The 20,132-nt window shown below is 40.9% G+C and overlaps 1 protein-coding gene across 3 annotated transcripts in view; it reads right to left on the reverse strand.

The window, feature by feature from the left end:
* Positions 1–65: 65 nt before the first annotated feature.
* The window catches only part of LOC146961366 (regulator of G protein signaling 6-like), a 91,534-nt gene continuing 71,467 nt past the window's right edge, over positions 66–20,132 (reverse strand). For all 3 annotated transcript variants that reach the window (XM_085771005.1, XM_085771004.1, XM_085771006.1), the window contains 13 exons: positions 17,374–17,425; positions 15,706–15,770; positions 15,356–15,432; positions 13,917–13,998; positions 13,665–13,739; positions 13,253–13,354; positions 12,955–13,016; positions 10,301–10,411; positions 9,100–9,225; positions 5,666–5,852; positions 2,864–2,953; positions 2,248–2,301; positions 66–961 (listed from right to left, as the gene is read on the reverse strand). In XM_085771005.1, the coding sequence (XP_085627131.1) occupies positions 911–961; positions 2,248–2,301; positions 2,864–2,953; positions 5,666–5,852; positions 9,100–9,225; positions 10,301–10,411; positions 12,955–13,016; positions 13,253–13,354; positions 13,665–13,739; positions 13,917–13,998; positions 15,356–15,432; positions 15,706–15,770; positions 17,374–17,425 (1,134 nt within the window). In that variant the 3' untranslated portion in view covers positions 66–910. The remainder of the gene's footprint in view (positions 962–2,247; positions 2,302–2,863; positions 2,954–5,665; positions 5,853–9,099; positions 9,226–10,300; positions 10,412–12,954; positions 13,017–13,252; positions 13,355–13,664; positions 13,740–13,916; positions 13,999–15,355; positions 15,433–15,705; positions 15,771–17,373; positions 17,426–20,132) is intronic.

Here is a 20,132-nt window from a genome sequence, read left to right on the forward strand (position 1 = left end):
ACCTGTGTTCCAGAAGAGGTCTACTGTACCAGAGCAGAGTCGAGGTATTTACAGGAGAAAATATACAAGTTTTCATCTGTAAGTTTAATCAATCTGTAATAAGCATAAAAACACACATTAGTTTATATGATATTATATGAAGTGTGAACACACATTGAAACCAACTAAACCGATATCAGATGCCCGGAGGTTGTTAAATCTTGTGTCACCCCCCATGTGAGTTGGATTGATCAAAAAAGCTCATTTACTAAGAAGTTGGTGCAACTTCTCTTCTCCGCCTGGTAAAAAGCGAGCAGACTGAGCGAGCCGTCCGTGTGAAGAGCGAGCAGGAGTTCAGTTCAAGAGTGCAGATGTTTACTGTAAAGCCCTCCTATCCACCCCTCGTTTCCCTTATATCATCCTAGTAAACGGTGTGAGATAAAACAGCTAGCTACAGCGTTAATTTAAGTCTCTTTTTGACATCAAGTCAAGGCATTCGAGCATTCCATGTTTATATCACTGAAAGCAAAGTGAGAGCCTCTTCAGCTACCGTATTAACATGAGTGTAGATAGTAGATAGAGAGAGAAACAACAGAGCCGGCTGAGGCGCAGGCTTTTTTTTTTTTTTTTTAGTAGAAACCTCCTAAGAAGAGAAAAACTGTTTTTTCGTCTACACGGCGACAGCACTGTCCTGGTGTCAGGTCTGGTGACTTATTGCATGCTGTCGGTCCTCTTCGAGCTAATCTGAGAGGAGATTTCAAACGTGGTGGCGGTCCAAGTCCAGCAGTCTGGGCTCCGTTTGACGCCCCGCTCCCCCCTTCACCCGGCTCCCGCAGCCACACCCAAACGCCCCAGGGTCCTTTTCCGCCTGCGCCCCAGGTGTAAGCGGCTCTTCTGGGTATGGTTCCTCCTACTCTTCATCCAGGCCTTGTCAGGATGACTGCATGAGGCCCGTCAGTCGTTTGCCCGTCAGTGACTTGCCCTGGGAGAGGAGGAAACAGTGAGAGCAAGGGAGGTGAGGGCGACAGCTGTTTAAATGCCATCAACTTAAAGGCTTTCCTGAGGATTTAGAAAAGAGCAGAGTGGGAGGAAAACTGAAAGAGTGGAAAGACCTGGTCTGGAAAAATGGTTTAAAGCTCAGAGCAGTGAGTTATAGCCAGACGTGTCAATAGATAATAAGCTGTAAATGAACAAAGGAAACGGTAATATGACAAGAAAATGCCACTGTTGACTACAGGCGAGTGAGACTCAGACTTATATAACATTTATTTATTGATTCTTATCCTTCATGCTCAGAGTGCGTCTACTGGGAGATGTGTTGTTTAGTCTGTTATGGCTGCAGGTCTGTGTACACCGAGGGCTTCAGGTGTTTGGGTGAAAGAAACAACACCTGTCACTGTTTCAAAGCAAAAAACAGCGCAGACTCCAAAACTTCAAAGTAGTGCAGAGCGGAGGAATGCCTTAATCCCCTTATTTAGCTCCACTTCTACATTGTAAAAAAAAAAAAAAAGCCTCCTTTATTCATTCATCCTGCATCTCCCTTCCAGTCTTCCCGCAAGCAACTCTTTGTTCACAGTTACACAGCTGGACATATTAATTAGTGCAATGAACAACTTGTTCTCCTCAGTCAACTAATCACCAGATCATTTCCTAAGACCAATATGAAGGAAAGAACATGTCCCCTCAGGGAAGGAGCCACACTGCAGCAGCAATAAAGGGATAGTTCAACATTTTGGCAAATCCGCCTATTGCCATAATCCCTATAGTCGTAGCAGTAGGTTCATTACCTTTAATTATCGGTGCATGTTGTTTTGAGAACACAAGGTGAACGGTACAGGTCCCGTGTCCCTCGCTATGAAATAATAATGTATACAGAGTTGTTTTCGAGGCAAAAGCACAAGTAGTTCCGAGTATTTGCTTCGTGTGTTGTAATGTTACATAATTATACATGATTATTTCATAGCGTGGTGAATGTGCAGGTCACAACTTCTCCACAAGAGCGTTTTAGAGTTGTTGGATTGTGTATTTGATGAGTTTGATGAGGGACAGGGGACTTGTACTGTTCAACTCCATTGTGTTCACTGAGCAGTTTGCGTCTCTAAACAACATGCACCGATAAATAATATTAGGTGATGAACCAACTGGGATTATGGAAATAGGCAAATTTGCCAAAATGTTGAACTATCCCTTTAAAGTCTGGAGTATCATATAGATCCTTGAATTACAGAACAGGCAGTAAAAACATTAAAACTTTTGTAAGTCACTCACCACACTGCGAGTGAACTTCTCCAGGGAGGTGCGTCGACCCTGCTCTGTTTCAGGCTGGAGAGTCAAAACAGGGGGGGGAGGGGTTTAACATTTCAGTATTCAAATCTAAAACATTAAAATGCATCTCAACAACAAAATGCATCTCAACCATTTTTAATGGTGAATTTGCAAAAAAAAAAAAATCCAAAAGATGGCAATACTGTTTTTAACAGGTTACAGCTCTGTGTTTATTACTATGACTGCTTTCACTGATACAATATGTGGTGTTCAACTTTCCAGTTTAAAATGGTTAAAAGACAACAAGCAAAGCCATTTAACTAATGCAAAAACTATAGCCTACATTTTGTGCAGTGTTAAATATGACCTTATAGGCTACAGTGGCAACTTAAGTTTCTCCCTGCTTCATGGCTGGATACCACAGTCACCTACATGTTTTTATCATCTGGGTGAATCAAACATTTACAGTCGTCTCACCACTTCCCATTCACAAAGTGACCTTGGTGAGTAACCTTCACTTCCTGCTTCCACGGCAGCCATATCACTTGTTGATATAAAAACGGTACTATATCAGAGGTTGACCCGTGTGTTATTGACAAACAGAAACAAGCACACATACTTTCTTCCTCGCCATCAGCAGGTCCTGGTACACGTTGGAGCGCAAGAACCGTGTATAGCTGTCACTTTTCATCAGTTTGTAGATGTGATCCTGAGTTGAAAGAGTGAAGGCAGGAGATATAAAAGACAGAAGGAGAGAGTGCAGATAAATGAGTATGAGGGAGGAGGGGGGTTAGGCCATATGCAGACTATAAGCTGTGTCACAATTCAGAGGCTGACTGGCTGTGACATGCCAGCGCAAATAGACTGACAAATTGCTCTATGTTTTTCAAATATACAATCTCTTTTTGATCTGAAACTCTCAGCGGGTTGTCTCTGAAGATGGACAGCGTAGCTTTATACACCTTTGATGATGTCATTGACTTTATGGACAACTTGGAGAATGACAGTTAAGATAGTGAAAACCTTGTTTATTACTGTGGTTAAAAATCATGTTGGTTCTTGCGAGTGGAATTGTTGTACTCTCTATTATAGTGTTTTTTATTTTTGCCTATTATTTTGAATCACTGAAGTTCAAGAAAAAAACAAACACAAATTGTATGTTTTGTTCTGTCCTGAGTTCTTTTCTTGTTCTCTTGTGCTTTTTGTCTGCTTACTTTGTTTTTGTTTATGTGTATTATTGTATTTCCAAAATGTCTTTCTCCATATTCTTAGGTTTATTTATTGACTGTGTTTATTGAGTGTTCCTCACTGTAATTTCATTCCCTATCTTACCTTAAGTGGAAGGAAAATACAGCTCTCTTTACCTGGACACAACCCATCCCAAGATTCATTGCACACCGGTAATGAAAATAAACAACACCAACACAGAGCCACTTAGTTGTAGGTATGGTCTTTCACCCCGGCCACGGTACAGTCTTCAAACCCGAGTGGCCTTAATATAACAAGTTTTAGTAGAGGGAGTGCCAGTAAAAGACCGTGAACATAATAAGTTGTGGCAAACTTGTTAGTTTTAACAAAGGAATGACTTGTTTTTCAAGTGGCCATTCGAAGAGTTACTTCCGTTTGTGTCTTGTCACAATTATTGACTAAACTTTCAGAGTTTATGTGACAAAACCAATAATTAGGGTTGGTAAGTGACAGGAGCCGTGCTTCACTGTAATGGCGGACAGAGCTCCAAGGTAAAACTTTATAATAATTATATTGAATTCTTCATTCATAACACATGAAAACTCATTAGTATGTAGTTTATAAACACAGCTAACAATGTTTTACTCATCATTGATAAACACTAACTGTATTTAAACTATATACTAATGAGTATTCATGCATTATAAATGAAGAATTCAGTATTTATTAATGCTTAACTAATGCTTAATAGTGTGTACTTATTATAAAGTGATACCTAAAATGCTCTGTAGGCCAAACCGCCTTGTTTCAGTTATTTGTTCACGGTCTAGACAATAAAAAATGGCCACTTCCACCAATGGTTGCAGTGGCCTCTGAACTGGGACACAGCTACAGCTAAGTGCTCCACTGTGCTAATGATACGCTAACACAGGCAGAGTGAACCAAACAAGACCGTCACAGAGGGAGAGAGATGGTTGTAACTGGCTGCCAACTAAGTATCAGGCGAAATCTACTCTCTTCACGGATCTCTTCCCTTTTTAAGCCTGTAACAGCAGAGGAAATTTTGATAGACACCAACCAACCCACCCAAACACTCTCCATGTCTCCATCCTTTTCCCTTTCCTACATTATCTATCACCCAGAGTGGGGCCTATACTCTCCAGAAATCACCACACAGTATAAACCCATTAGCTGTTATTGGCGATGTGTGTAAGAGAGACAAATGCAGCAGACAACGGTGTGAGATAGAGGCAGCGCTGACACTAAACACCTGAAGAGATGTAAATTAAAAAGAGGGGATATAAGCGTCGTGAGCGGGCTTAGCACCAGAGGGGATTTGTCATTGTATTGTGACCTCAACAAGAAAAAATATTCACAAGGAGCAGGAGAGAAAAGTCCTGATGAATAAATGTAAAACAGCGGGAAAAAAAATGCATACAGAAATTCTACAGTATAAGGAAACACAAAGAAACTCTAGTTTCTCTCTCATATGTTATGTCAAAAACTATTACAAAACAAAATATGACTAATAATAAGTGCAAGATGTCCAGCGTGTACCACACCTCTTACCTAATATAAACTGGGATATGCTCCACCTGCTCCAACCCACTGTAAGACTGAGTGTGTGGAGATGGAACAGATGGACAAGTGGGCGGGTAATAATAAACACGGCAATTTAATAGCTCGTACAAATATAATGTCATGTCTTGTGATGCAAATCAGATGTCTTCCATCTATTCTGTGTGATCAGCCGCCGGTAGATGTGCAGCTTTAGCTTTAGCCTGTGGATTCTGTATATTAAAAGTCAGCAGGTGTAATATGCTCGTTGGTGAGTTTCAGTTAAGCCGGGCAGGTTAACCTTTCAGCTGACAGGTCTGAATAAGGAGGTTCAGCTCTTGCATTGCCATAAGGGATTCTGTATGGCATTTAAGCACATAGATTATTTTCTGGCTGTCTTATTTGAATGCAATTCATAAATATCAGTTGTAGGTGTTATTCCTGTGTGAAGATTAAAAGCTTGGAGTGTAAGACCTGGTTTCCCTTCGGGTTTATGTGCGGTCCATAGCAAGCATTGTAATATTATTGTCACTGACCTACTTTAGAGGTTTGTATAATGACTGTTTTTCAGTTATAGTTTTGCATTTTAATCATTTATTAAACAAAACAGTGGAAAACATTAATTTCTCTTTCTCTCTATGCCTTCCTGTATTTTGTGTTGTTTTTTTCCCCCTACCTGTGCGTCTTCATAGCTGTATCGCCCGGGGTCTTTCAGGTTCTGGCTGGTGCGTTCGTAGCTGTGGGAGTCCAGGTTGATGGAGCTGGGTGCTCCCTCTGCCAGGAACTCTGTCCAGATGTCCTGGGCCCCCTGTGCAACGTCCTGCTGGGGCATCTTCTTCAGGTCCTGCACGGCCAACCAGAACCTGAAGCAGCACAGACAGGCATGATTTTGACATGTGTCCAAACAAACGGCGCTCCACGCATCCACAAGGTATTTATCAGTGGAAGGTGATGGATGGCTGTGTGGGCATGTTTGAATTTATTCATCAAACTTTCTATTTTTTTTGTTTTGTGAGCTGCAGCTACTTTGGTTTGTCTCTGTATTTTTTCATGTTCTATTTGATCTATCTAGTATGTCATAATTGTGTTTGCAGCTTGAGTAGCACTGCTGTCTATGACACATTTCCCACAAGGGACAATAAAGTTTATACTCTATAATGAGGTACAGACATTAATTACATAATTTTCATTATGCCAACCAATATGATTCTTTCTCAAAATGACATTTTGTAATTTTCCTCTTGCTCCTCACTTCACTCATTTTTGATTCACTCATCTTGATAGCGATAACATTTTAACGTTTAAAGAGAGAATTCATTCATTCTTAAAATGATCTTTTTTTCTCTTCTAAAAGCTACCAGCTGCAAAATCTTAATTAAAAACTACAAAATGTGAAACTATTTAAAGTGACGGGTTGGTGGTTATTTAAAAGATTACAAGCGAGCAGAGTAAGTGGATAACATTGTTCAATCTCCACTATAAAAGTCAGTTTCAGCCTGAAAATATGAAGGAGCTGTATAAAGTACGGAGACTTTGCAAAGACATGGAGCGTGACTTCCTCTAGTCATGTTTAACATTTTGCAGCATTAGTTTGGGACATTTCACTGAGGCGTGCTGATGCTGAGCCTGTAGTGCTGCAGGGAGGCAGGTCTTCAGCTGTGTAAAGCACCGGAGGCAGCAGAGAGCCACTGGCTGACTGCCTCCGATATTAGTTTGTATCTATATTGATCTGTGGACTGTTTCAGCAATATAGAGAGAAACACCTCTGGGGTTTCTGCGTCTCTGTCTCTCCCACTCTATCTATTTCACACTCTCTGTCACTCACTCTCTGCAGTGCTATTCCACAAGCTCCCTCATAAAACCAAAAGCAATTAAAGGTCCGGAGAAGGGCTGAGGAGACTGGTGGGACAGCCAAAGGGAGGGTGAGGAATGATCCGGCTGCATTACGTTCTTTCTCACATCTATGTGCAAGCGTGTGTGTGTGTTGTTCTCTCACAGACTTAATTCTAATAGGTATTTCTGTCCGAACTGCGTGAATGTGTACGTCTAAATGAAGGATGAATTTAATACACTTTTACTGTGGATCAATAAACAGCAACAACATCATTAAATCAAGACAACACACACACGACACACATTTGAACAGTCTGGTCATGTCTTCTGGCTGCAAGCTACTTTCCTCCACTGTTGATGCATGGTATATGGGTGATTAGCCATGCTGCTGCTGCTGTTTGCTACCTGTATGTGTTCTTTTTGGTTGCTGGGGGCCTGGATGTGTTCGAATGTGTGCGAGTGGTTTTGGGGGATGCATCTCATACACAGGAACAGTGATTGATTTTCCAGTGGAAGCTGAGGAGGAGGTGAAGGGATGATGGGATATGGATGACTACAGGTCCAAATCTGACAGAAAGTCAAGTGAAACTAGTAGTTTATAGTGTTGATCTGCTGACAGCTGGTGCAGACAGGGCAGCGAATATGAGCTCATCACTGCAGTGAGATTTAAAGTTTTTAGACATTTGGGGAAACGGCTTATTGATGTTTTTGCAGAGAGCTAGATAGGAAGATCAATTGCAATTTCATGGTAAATATAAAACAGCCAGGAGATGTGTGGCTTAGTTTATCGTAGCTTAAAGACTGAAAATATAAAAACAGCTAGCCTGTGATAACAGTTTTGTATGGGTGAAATAAACAAGACATTGTGCAATGATTAATGAGATTTAGGCAGGTAGGTGAGGCCAGGTTCTTTCACTGTCTTTTAAGATAGCTAGCTAGGCTAAACAAATGTTTCTCTAGCTTCAAATCATAGAGACGGTAGTGAAATAAGAGTAGTATCAGTCCTTTGTAATTCTTTATATCCAAGCTACAACATGTACCACTGCAGAGCTACAAAAAGGATAAGTAATGGTATTTTTTCTTTCTTGTATTGTACTTGTACAAGTCTCTGCTGCTATTCTCAAACCAAGTTTTCCAAGAGAACTCTCTTAATTTTTCATAAACCATTTTTTGTTCACATTTTCAATAGCTGGGAATTTCCAGCACATTAATTCTTCTTTTTCTTGGTGATAAAATCCTTTCAAAGAAACAGACGCTTCTTGATTTGCAGAACTCAAAGTAATGATACTTGCAAGTGGAAAAACTATCTTCCCATCAGGGCGGCTCATCAGCATAATTTTTTTATCTACTCTCATTTTCTGTATGTATTTAAGTTTCTGCAAATGCTATTATTTTCTTTGTGTATTCAAGGTTTCCATCTTCGACACCCTCCAAACAACTGGGAACTGGAAAACCTTCGTCTGTATTGGTTCTTCCTGTGTCCGTGGTGCACAAGTGGGTTGAAGTGGCTGGAATAATAGGGATGCCAAAGAGAAATCAGTGTTTTCTGGCTATTTTCAGAGCAGTAAAAGCTTTTGAATAACTGTTCTTTTCGACTCACAAGAAGAACCACGGGTGAAAATGTACAAACCGTGCTGTTGTACACCTGTAATCTTTCACACAATCACATGTCAACAAACTTGAGGCAAAGGGAACAATCATTGTGTTTTTTAAACATATACAGTATGTATGTCTGTCCTAAAATGCAGTAGTAGCTAATTATGCACTGTAAAAAGAACATTTTCCACTCTTGTGGACCACCCAAAGTGATTTATAATACTTTTTTCAGCCATTCACTCACAGTTATCACAAACACACACACGTTGATGGAGCAGCCATCTGGGGCAAGATTGAACCACCGATCTAATTAGTGGACGACCTTCTCTCCTTCCTGAGAGACACTAAAAGTTTTTACTAAAAGTAATTACTAGAATTATGACTATTATGATGTATTTGTTGTTACAACCAGCCACACAGTTACATCCATGTTAAGGTATAAAGGTATTTTATCGTAATTCTGTGACCATAAACCTGCAGTCACTTTGACTTTTTATCTCTCTCTAGCAAATCCTGACCAGGTCGTTCTTGGGTCCACACATGAATGTTTGTGCTGAATTTCTACAGATTCCCTCAAGCTTTCCGTGGGACGGACAGATGGACAGCTGTGTCCAGAGGTTTTTCATGTTTTCATGTTACAGTGTTGTGTGGGATAATTACAGTAGCATCCTGTGTGCTCACCGCAGGTTTTCTGAGCTGAACTCTGACTCCAGGAACTTGAGGAAGAGCTCCTGACCTGCGGGGTCTTTCAGGGCCTCCTCCAGAGAGAAGCCCCACTTCTTCACCCTCTGCTGACTGGGCTCCTTACTGGGGGAGATGGAGGATGATTGGATGGAGAGGGAGGCAGCGTGAACATCCGAGAGAGAGGTTAGAGATTGAATTACAGGGAAGCAACAAGACACAGAAGCTGAAAATGTGATTGGTCTAGAGGGGAAGTTGTTGATGTGATATTGGTGCCTTAAAAGCTGCGCATTATGACAACATTCATCTAAAATCCACTCATTTTAGTCTCAGTGGGGAATATTTTCTCCTCTTCTGCCATTTATCAATTCAGCTGAATTATTAAGATACATTAGGCAGAATGATTATATGTCTGCTCTAATTAAATCCTGCATAATTCAGACGAGCCAGGAGTTCAGAGCAGAGTGCAACTTGTTGAGAGCTGTGACTGTCTTCTCCTCTCTGAGAGATACCTCAGATACCTTCATGTCATTACTTTCATATCTCTAGATAACAATTCAATGGGCAAACGGTAATTTCACATTTGTCTGTTACACATAAAATGAGGAGGGTTATGGTTTTAAATTGACTGAGTTCACTGAGTGACCTCCAACATTTCTTTACCACCTCAGTAATAGCCAATCACTTGAGGTAATTACTTGTCCAGTAGAGCTGTTAAACCCGTTTTTAGTCGCCTAACCCTTCGCCTTATTCTGAGTAGGTTCAAATTACTAACACTCGTTTCAAGGTTCCTATTGACTTTTAGAATGAATAAAAGTCAGTTTTTCTTTTTCTTTTACAGCATGCACTTCAAATCCAACAAATATCACCCCACTTAAATATTTGAACAGATACAACCAGAAGAGACGTATTTTTGATGAGTGAAATGAAACTCTAAAGTAATCTCAGTGTCTAGTAAAGCAAATCTTTCCCAGCAGGCTTTCAGGCATTTTGAGGGCTCAGCATGAACCTGAAATTGGTTAAGTAATCACAGGGTTATGTCTCTAGAAACATAAAAACCCAGTGTGTATGTGTGTGTGTATGTGTATGTGTGTGTGTGTGTGTGTGTGTGTGTGAAGTGCCAGTTAAATTATTCACAAAAATGGACTTGAAATGTTCACAGAGTGTGAAAGTGAAACGGCCGTGGTCTCTGGTTCTGTACCTGGCCTCCAGGTCCCAGAAGGAGGGGTCGTCGTTGGTCCAGGGGTTGGACGGCTCTGGTGCCGTCACAAACGGGTCGTAGTCCATGTACTGCTCAGTGTAGGATATCAGACTGACACACACACACACAGGAGACAGAGGAGAGGAGAGGGTGAAGGCAGAGCTGGAGTTTCATAGTTTCGACATTTTGAGCAGTTGCTCAGTATTTCCTCTCTTTTACTTGTGAACGGGACTTGACAGTTTTCAGAAGTAAATTATAAAAGAAAACAAATAGTTAAGCGGGAACATCTACTCTGATCAAAATCACCAAAGCTCAGATGTGAACCTCCTTCTTCTCTTTGATAATCTGAGATAAACACGAAGTGAGAGACGCAGTGAAGCAGACAGCATCAACTACAGCAGGACTCTGAAGATGCCTCAGTGCTCAATTTAACGCGAGGATCTATAATAATAACACTATGTGGCGTCCTAAACACACCGTGGTGTTGGCCACTGTAAAATTCCTCCATAACATGAAGAGTGTCTGGACAGTTTGAGCCTCAGCAAACTGTAAAAAAAAATATATATATATATTTTATCACAGCAAATGTGTCATAAACTGCCTGAGCATGTCTGTTCATAACATCTTCCAGTCGTTCAAAGGAGAGAGTGAAATTTAAATCTGCTCAACACCTCCTCTGAGAGAGGGCGTAATGAGGCCTGAGCATTGAATAAAATCCAGGACCATTTAATTACACTTGAGAATATGATATTCTGAAAAAACAGAACTGCTGAAAGCTTAGTTTGGTTTTTTAGGAGGACATAACTATTACGACATTTGGATATACAGGTGTACAGAAGCTTTGTTTGAGGACGACAGAGCATTTAATTCAACGTAGTGAATGTTTGCAAACCGACAACCATGGAAACCAAGTGAAACTTAATTAAAGTTGTCAAACACAAAAACTATGGATATAACATATGGATCTGAGCCTAGGTTTACTCATTAGACCAGACAGAGACAACAAATCCCTCTAAAGTCAGATCAGTGCAGTGTTTGCAAAGGCGGCATGAAGGTAATCCATGACAAACTGCACTGAGTTTGTTTGGGTTTTCATTTGCAGCACTCTGGATCATGCATAAATTAATTAGGAAGAAAGTCGTTTTGTGAGAACAAACTAAAAATTTGGCTTTAATCACTGTTGAACCAAATTTAAGATTTATGAGCACGAAAGAGAGGAGTAAATCCAAACAGGGAATAAAATAAATACTTCAGGAAATGACAACAATCTAGACATCCTCATCGTCTTCCATCACACAGAAGAGAATCTAAGAGGAAGTGAAGGATCCTCTTGTCTTCTGAGAGAGAACATCATCAGGCTCCAAACATTTGCACATGAGCCTGCACCAGTCGTCTTGTTCCGGCGTCAGCTCGGTCTGGCTGCAGAAGCTGCTCCACCAGATGTTCTAAATGTTTTGCGAATCGCCCCAACATGACTGATGTTGTTTGTCATGTTGTCTGTTGCAAGGTTTTGGGTTAATGCCCCAAACTTTCCGCTCCGTGGAGCACCAATTAAACTCGGCTCCATGCGTGGAGACAGGGGGTTAAAGGGTCGTGGAGACAGAGCGAGCGAACAGCCAGCAGTAATCACAGTTTTTCTGCTCTGCTGGGAAATTAATGGCTGTCCTGACTGACTGAGCAGAGGATGGGACTGTCAGGAAGGCAAACACCAAAGTGGGTCAGCCACATGGCAGGGACGGGGAATAGGAACTCATAGAGGACGAGGACAAAATAACAAAAACACCTGTGCAACTTAACGCAACCGAGCACAGCTCTGCACTATACGCAACATTTGATTCATTTATAATGTTACATTTCTGAGAGCTGCACAAACACCGGCTTCGTTAATCATCTTTTAAACTTATTCCTCATAGACACTCAAATTCTATATTATATTATATATTACTGTCTCCAATTCAAATAAATGTATCTCAGGTGTTTTCTAATATCTAATACTGTACACCTTCTTCTCTCCTACAGAACCTCATTTGAAACAAGTAAGCTTATATTAATGAAACCCTTTCAGTGCATTTTCTTCAATGAAATACGATTTTCAGTGCTCACCCACACATATACACTGATATACTGTATATGCTGTTTAATGAAATATTATCAGATGTCTCTTGAGCACGTGTGCATCTTATCGCCTCATGTCAAGCATCCTCTCCTGGATGCTTGACTCCATTTTGTAGCATTAGATGAGGTGGAGCTGCTGGTTTGCTCCTGTTTTTCCAACACATTTTCCACATGGGTGGGAGAAACACACTAGAAAAGCAGGGCGAGCGATGAGCGACATGTGCCGGCCAGTGCCTTACTCCAAATTACACCCATTTCACCCTCAGACAGCAACAATAGTGCTTCACATTTCTGTGCCAAACTGAAAACACCACAGGTTCAAAGCGAAACTACCTCCATGTCCCACTGTTACAGATACCACGGATACAGTAGGAGGGATGTCAGAGGATGAGGAAGCAGGTATTTAGGAGAAAAGCTGCTGCTCCCTTATCAGCTTAAGTAACGTGCCGATTGATAAGATAAAAATTAGACACGCTCTTCAGGATTTGCAGCATTTTCACTGCAGCCGAGAAGCGAGAAGAGTTTTCTGCCTCTATTACCTTTCAGCCACCTTTGACATCTTCATACGGTGACGGTCCATCTGGGTGTTCAGGAACAGGATCTGAAACAGGAGATGACAGGAGAGCTGATGTTTGCTCAGTTGGCAGCATCTAATGTTGCTATCTTTGTATTTATGGCCTAGATTTCTTTTTTAAAATTTGACCTGGCAGCACAAAGTGCACATGCAGACTGCCAATCTTATCGGGAACAAAATCAAATTCTTGGAGCTACAAATCAAAGAAATATGATATCTCCATTTTGCCAATTTCATCAACAACGTTTGGACAGATATGTTACCTCTTTCTCCACATCCTCCTTGGTGCCTTTTCTGTACTGTTGCGAGGGAGTGTGTATGGGACTCTGAGACTGCGTTCCCTCCTCCGCCACGCCGTACACCGACTGGACCGTTTGAACATGATGAGAGAGGATAGGTGGGAGAAGTAATCGACAGTCAGAGTGTGTGTGTGTGTGTGCGTGTGCACCCATTATTTTGCTTGCAAGGCTTGAAAATAACTGCAAAGGAAGCCGCAGTACATTGTGTTGACAAATTAAAAACGGATAAATGAAACTAAATCAGAATTGAAAATAAATCTCATTAAGGAATAACGCTGATGTAATTGAAATATTTGTCCAATGTCTAAAATTAAAGTGAAACCATTTTCTGTCATTATTATTTTTTTGTTATTCTGTTTCTGTCATCGTCTCCCACCTTCTTAATTCTGTGAGGATTCTTCATGCGTCTGCATTTCCTGATGTCCATCTCTGTGGTGTTAACACATCCAGGCTGCAGGAGAATAAACAAAACAAAAACAACACAATACACTTTTGTTTTTAGGGAATCTCTGAAAAACTGTACAGCGAACCCAAACAAACAGAGCCGTGGAAAGGTAGAGAAGAAACAGGATGTGGATGGAGGATGAAGTGGGCGTCTGTAATCTCACATGCACAGACTGAAGCTTACCACAGGTCTGTGGACGTCCCAGAAGGCTCTCTCCTGGCTGTCAAGGATCTTCCTCTCGGTTTTATCCTTCTTCCTGTCGATCCTGCAGATGAGATCAGTCAGTGTGAGAGATTGTGGCTCCTCTGGCGTCGGCATTAGATGTAGCAGTTGAATCGAGATGGACGGATAAGAAGGAGAGGGGGAGATGGACTACAGATGATAAAGTCGAGGACTGTCCATCAGTTTTAACAAGACGTGCACAAGGGAGTTTGGCACGGTCCCTGCTCCTGTCTGTGCGTCTTCCGAGCGTGTACGTGCACTGTTTGCAGCCAGTGGTCAAATCTGCAGCAAGGACATCGTCCCATTGTGCAGCTCTGCTCAAATAAACCATCCTGCATCTACTACAACATCTTTATAAGGACTAGAACAATAAAACCTGCCACCATAATTTGTTCGATGCACAGTATTGGAGCATAACATACTGTAAACTTTAAAGTACATTTACTTTAGTATTAAAAGCATCACTCAATAAACCCGTAAGCTATATTATGTTTTTGTCATTTAACATTCACAGAGACTAATTTTCTGCATGATGACTAATCTAAACGGATAGTTCAACATTTTGGCAAATTGGCCCATTGCCATAATCCCTATAGTTTTAGAAGTAGGTTCAATAGCTTTAATTGTCGGTGCAAGCTAATTTTAGAACGGCGGAGCCAAAACGCTCTGGTGGACAAGTTGTGACCTGCACATTCACCACGCTATGAGATAATAATGGAACGTTACGAGATGGAGTTGTTTTCGAGGTAAATTCATGCAAAACAGCTGATGCACGTTCCTGTCAGTGTTTTGGCAAGCAGTCTCTGCATTTACAAACAACTCTGTCTCATAATGTTTAGTTATGATCTCATAGCGTGGTGAATGTGCAGGTCACAACTTGTCCACCAGAGCGTTTTGGAGTTGCTGGATTGTGTATTTGATGAGGGAAATCAAGAAATCCCATGAGCCTCCGTAGCGTAGCTCTGAGCAGCTCGCGGCTCTGCTCCGCCGTTCTAAAAATAGCTTGCACCGACAATTAAAGGTCAGGACCCAACCATCAAAAAGTACCATAGCACAAAAGCCCTTCAGAAAGAGAAGACGTAGTGATTGCATCTTTTCTGCACTTCCTTCTATATAAAAACCCACCATCCATCATAACTAGCTTTAAAAATAAAAGATTTATCATCCAATCTGGCTCAGAAACACACAGCCGCCCTGATCACACCCGATAAATAATGTTATAAAGAGAAAACTCCATCACAGGAGGGTTAATGGAGTTTATCTGAAAACCACCGCTCCTCATCATATGGGATGTCACATTGGAATTACACCACATTGTTTATCCTTTACCTTAAGGTATGAATGATATCACTACGTGCATTGTGGTTTCATGTGTTGCCACGGTAACGGAGCGCACTTACTTGACCTGGGCCTCAGCCTGCATGTAGATAAACTCCCACTTCCTGGCAAAGGCTCTCTGCAACCTGGCGAGGTTCTCCTGTTAGAGAGCAGATAGAGACACACAGACATGTTATGACCCAAACTCTCCAAGGCATAAATAATAATAAAGAAAATGACTTTTTTTTTTCTCTTAAAGACATTCCACAGTTTTAAAGATCGAGTCTTCTGGAGTGCGGTTTCGATCGCGCATCATCCCAGACACACACACACACGAGTCTGACCTTTAAGGCGCTGTGTTTTTTCTGCCCCAAGCTTGACACACAGATCGATACTAAGAAGTAATAGCTCGGAGGAACAGTTGCGCACTCACCGCCTCATAATCTGCCAGCTCCAGCCTGGTCTTATTCTGCATGGTCCGCTTGCACAGGTAGATAGCTGTTGACAGAGGGAGACACACACAGAGAGGATTTATCAGTACACACATTTCCCTGCCTCCATTCATCCACTCATCCATGCATCTCTCATCCTCCTCTATACCTTCCTCCTCATCTCCCGTGGTGTGAGAGTACAATCGGTTTCAGAGGCCGCCGCCTGTCCTCCTATCTGTCACTTTAGGATTATGAGGTGGAGTGCGGAGAAGCTCAGAGCTCTGAACTCCAGCCATGGCTGCCTCTGTGACAGGATGAAGGGCAGGAGGTGGAACTATGATCGACTAATCCTGTTGACTGTTCCTCTCCACAGCGGAAGTTGTGTTCCAGCAAATAGCTGAGCAGGAGGTTGGTTATATTGATACAGTACACAGGTATATAGGCTCATATTTCTTTTGTAAAGTTGATTATTTCCATGACAACTTGCTCTTACCCCAACTTTTGATACCATTGGTGGTATAGTCATTAAGTGTATTTGTTTTCCATATACTTCTATAAGGTAGTTTCCATAGAGACAGAGTCTGTCATTTTAAAGCAAGATTAAAAATGCCTCAACATCCTGGAAATCATTATACTGTAGGAAAGTAACAGAAAACTACTGTCTCATCTTAACACCTAATCCATGATGTGACGTTAACAACCATAGTATGATGAGATAATTAAAACTTATCTTAATGAGATGAGATGTTACAAAACATAATAAAATTGCACAGTAATACTTGCTATAAAGTTTTTGTGGGTGTGATCAAGTAAAAACGTGCAGTGATATCAAACATCAACCACATGACTGGTTGAGATCCACGGGTTTATAAAAGTAAATGTCAGTATAGGTCACATACAAGCAAAACTATTGATCAGGAGCTGTGCTATGAAGTGCTGTTCGGTATAGTTATACAGTTATTCCTGTATGAAAGATGAACACTGTGGGAGTTGAGTTAAGCTCCACAGCCAGACTGTAAAAAATAAATAAAAAATCACTTACACAAGAATACATTGATTTTTTTTTTTTTTGTCTAATTTGATGATGTTGCTTAGAAAAGATGATACCAAATCTGGATAAAACATTTTCCCATACCATAGTTCTGGGATCAGTTAGAGGCTGGACTGAGCACATAGTTACAGCAGATGTTGATGGACACAGTCTACCCTGTGTTCTGCTTAAAGCCTATCAACACTGATTTAGACCTACAGACCCAATGCACCAGCACATTTTATAGAAGGTACTGTAACGGCCATTAGGAGCATTTCATACTTCAAGAGGGATTTTTGTTCTGAAATAAAAAACAATGGTGTTTCAGTAGGAACTTGGGGACCTGTCAAATAAAACTGTGGAGCCACTGACAACTCTATCAACCCTCCATTCAATACAGTATCATCTCTGATACTAATTTTATTCCATGCAATCATGGTTTCATATTACTATTTAAATGCTGTTTATTTTATTTTACCATTACACACTGCTCTTTAAAACACAATGGAAGACATATTTTTCTCTGACAAGCAAGTTAGATGTTTCTTACCTAGAGCTTTTCCAAAATAATTGTAAAAAATAAATAAATAAGCAAGCACGCACACACACAAATGTCAATGCATCCCCTTAAGAATCTCACCGTAGTCAGTGTTTTCAGGCTCCCAGCAGTTGGACGGCCAGAAATACGGTGCCTGAGGGGGAACAAAGTGAAAAGGTAGATCAACCAATTGTACTTGCATAACACACACACACAATAGTGTTGGTGCATAATATTGGATGCATTTCAAAGACTGTAATGCAAAAATAAATAAATAAAAATCTTAAAGTCAAAACTGTGCAGGGCAAACGTGTCCTTTCCAAACTTTTCCACAAAAACTGGAGTGATGGCGATGACCTTTACCAGACAGTTGTTTTGCCTCTGAGACACAGCATCAGTGCACATGATTGCTTTGCACCATTACGTGAGCAATCAAAAATATTTTTATTATCATGACAGAGCGAAGTCAGAGCAGATGACTGGCTGAAAACATTTCCACCAGGAATAAGGGCGTCCTGGGGTGGAGTGCTGCAGCGATACAGTAAAACCAGAGAGCGACGAAAACTGCAAAAGAATAAACAATGGCAAAGCTGAGCAGTAAAAGCAGCAGGCACAGAACAGATGCTGATAGGACTGTTATTGGACACAGCTAGCTCGGTCCAGAATCACAGCTTTAAACCCATCTATAGTTGTTTCAGTGAGGGGGAGATATTACAATGTTTCATTTGTTTTGATTTTCCTTCTCTGTGTTCCTCTTTGTCTTGCTCTGCTTGAAAAATTAAATGCTAATGAATGGTGATTATCTTTATGAAGCTTTTCTGTTACGACAAACAGCCCTCCTCCTCCTCCTCCTCCTCCTCCTCTTGTCTTTTCTTCCACTTCACTTTGAAGGAGAAGAACCAAGGTCAAAGCTCGGCAATGTGCACTGCCGTCTGGTTTAATTAAATTGCTCCTCTAGCTCTGGTGGAGTCTCAGCTCCAACAAGTCAGGGTGAATGGGAAGGAAGTCGACGCTACAAAGATCATTCTAATCTCGTCACATGGCGCCTCAGCCATCCTCACTGAGGAATTGGAAAACATTGTTTCCTCTTTTTAATTAGGGAAGTCCGGATAAAACAGTCTGTCATAATTAATCTGTGACTTTAATGCCACTCTTTTATCTATGACCAGTGAAGGAGGAGTGAAATGTCAGCACGCTTTGCTTTCTTTTTGGTCCCCGGACGAGACTTTAATTCTAGTGTACTACTCTACTACACTATGTCTCTGTCAGGCTTTTGGTACCCGCCTACTCAGCCCGAACCCCTCACTCGCTTGATGAATATTTTAACAGATCACCATTCATTTTTAATAGGGTCCCAGGATCCCATCATAGTACTGAGGATGCTGTGGACAGAGGACAGGGCCTTTTGTCATCAAGATCAAGATTGGTGTGTAATTCCACAACGGAACAAGTGATCTTCAACAACTGATTGGGGTCTATGAGAATAAGCAACCCCCCGAGTCAGATTAACCTTGCTGGACTTTTTTTTTTTTCCACACTAATGCAGGATGAGGAGGGGATTAGTTTAAGCTTAGGTCCGTTACTAAAGGCACAGAGCAATTTGCATTTGGTCAAGAACAAAAAGTATTTCTGTTTACAATAATGAAGCAGTTTTGTTTAGTGCACACTCATAAATGCACATTTTGAAAATTGACACCTTAAAATTGTGAATTTTAGTCATTTATCAAGTTTTTTTTTCCAGGTAAGATCTCCTGGAGAAACCCAACAAGGCTCAGCCTAAAAAAAAAAAAACTTCATACAGGGTCAATGGGCTACTAAGCAGCTCTGTGAGGCTTTGAGCAGTGCTTTCAGTAAAATGCTAACATCTCTATGCTAACAGGCTAACAACACAGTCCAGATGTGGCTGAAGTCATTATTTATGCATGTTGTTTACTGTATGTACGACTTTGGTGATAAAGCAAAGTGTTGCAGCTGTCATATTGCTGGCTCTACTGTAGATGAAAAGTCAGGGATCACAATTCATCATAGCTCAACAAAGAGCAGCACTGCTATTATGACAGCTTTATCCTTTTTTTCTAATCTGATCTGTCAGTGTTTCTGGAACAAAGAGAACATTTTCCCATCTACCTTTATTATCTGAAAATTGCTGAATCCAAACACAGAGGAAAACTGTTTTCATACCGTGCATTAATCAGTCAAGTAAATAGGCTACTCTCCTTTTTGTGCTACTGTATAGCCTAAACAACACTTTCACTCTGCTGTCATGAAATGCAGAACTTGATACCTCTCACTTCTCTCAGCAGCGACTTCATACTGGATGATTCATGAGGTAGAGAATTAAATGCGTTCGATACTCTGCTGCATCTGCTGTACGCTAGTCTGCTTGATGATTATGATGCATGTTTACATAAAAGGCTTTTGACTCGGTCACACCTATCATCATCATCATCATCTCAGTCACTATGTTTAATTTGTTCTGTTTATATCTGATATGTGTTGTCTTAATAGTACTTTAATTAATTCATTTTTTTATTTAGTAGTTTTTTTTTGGCAAATTTGATCCTCAACTCAGCATCAAATGACTAGAGAAGTTCAGCAACCAGACACCATCCTCTAAGATTAAAGGGATAGTAGCATTTTTTTAAAGTGGGGTTGTATGATCTACAAATAGCCCCTAAGTACTTTAATTGCAGTAGCAGACTCTCTGCACTCCTCCCGTTAGCAACGCCAGCCCATAGCCCTGCCCAGAGATTTACAACATACATTGTTGTGAATGGACCCAAAGAAACGGCCTTTTTTCGTGGCCTAAAAGAGGTTTTACGTGGAAAAAAATACACAGTTCCATTGTTCGCTATAATATA

The sequence above is a fragment of the Trachurus japonicus genome, chromosome 24, assembly GCF_045865225.1.
Source record: "Trachurus japonicus isolate A0001 chromosome 24, Traja_1.0".
NCBI classification, from domain to species: Eukaryota; Metazoa; Chordata; class Actinopteri; order Carangiformes; family Carangidae; genus Trachurus; species Trachurus japonicus.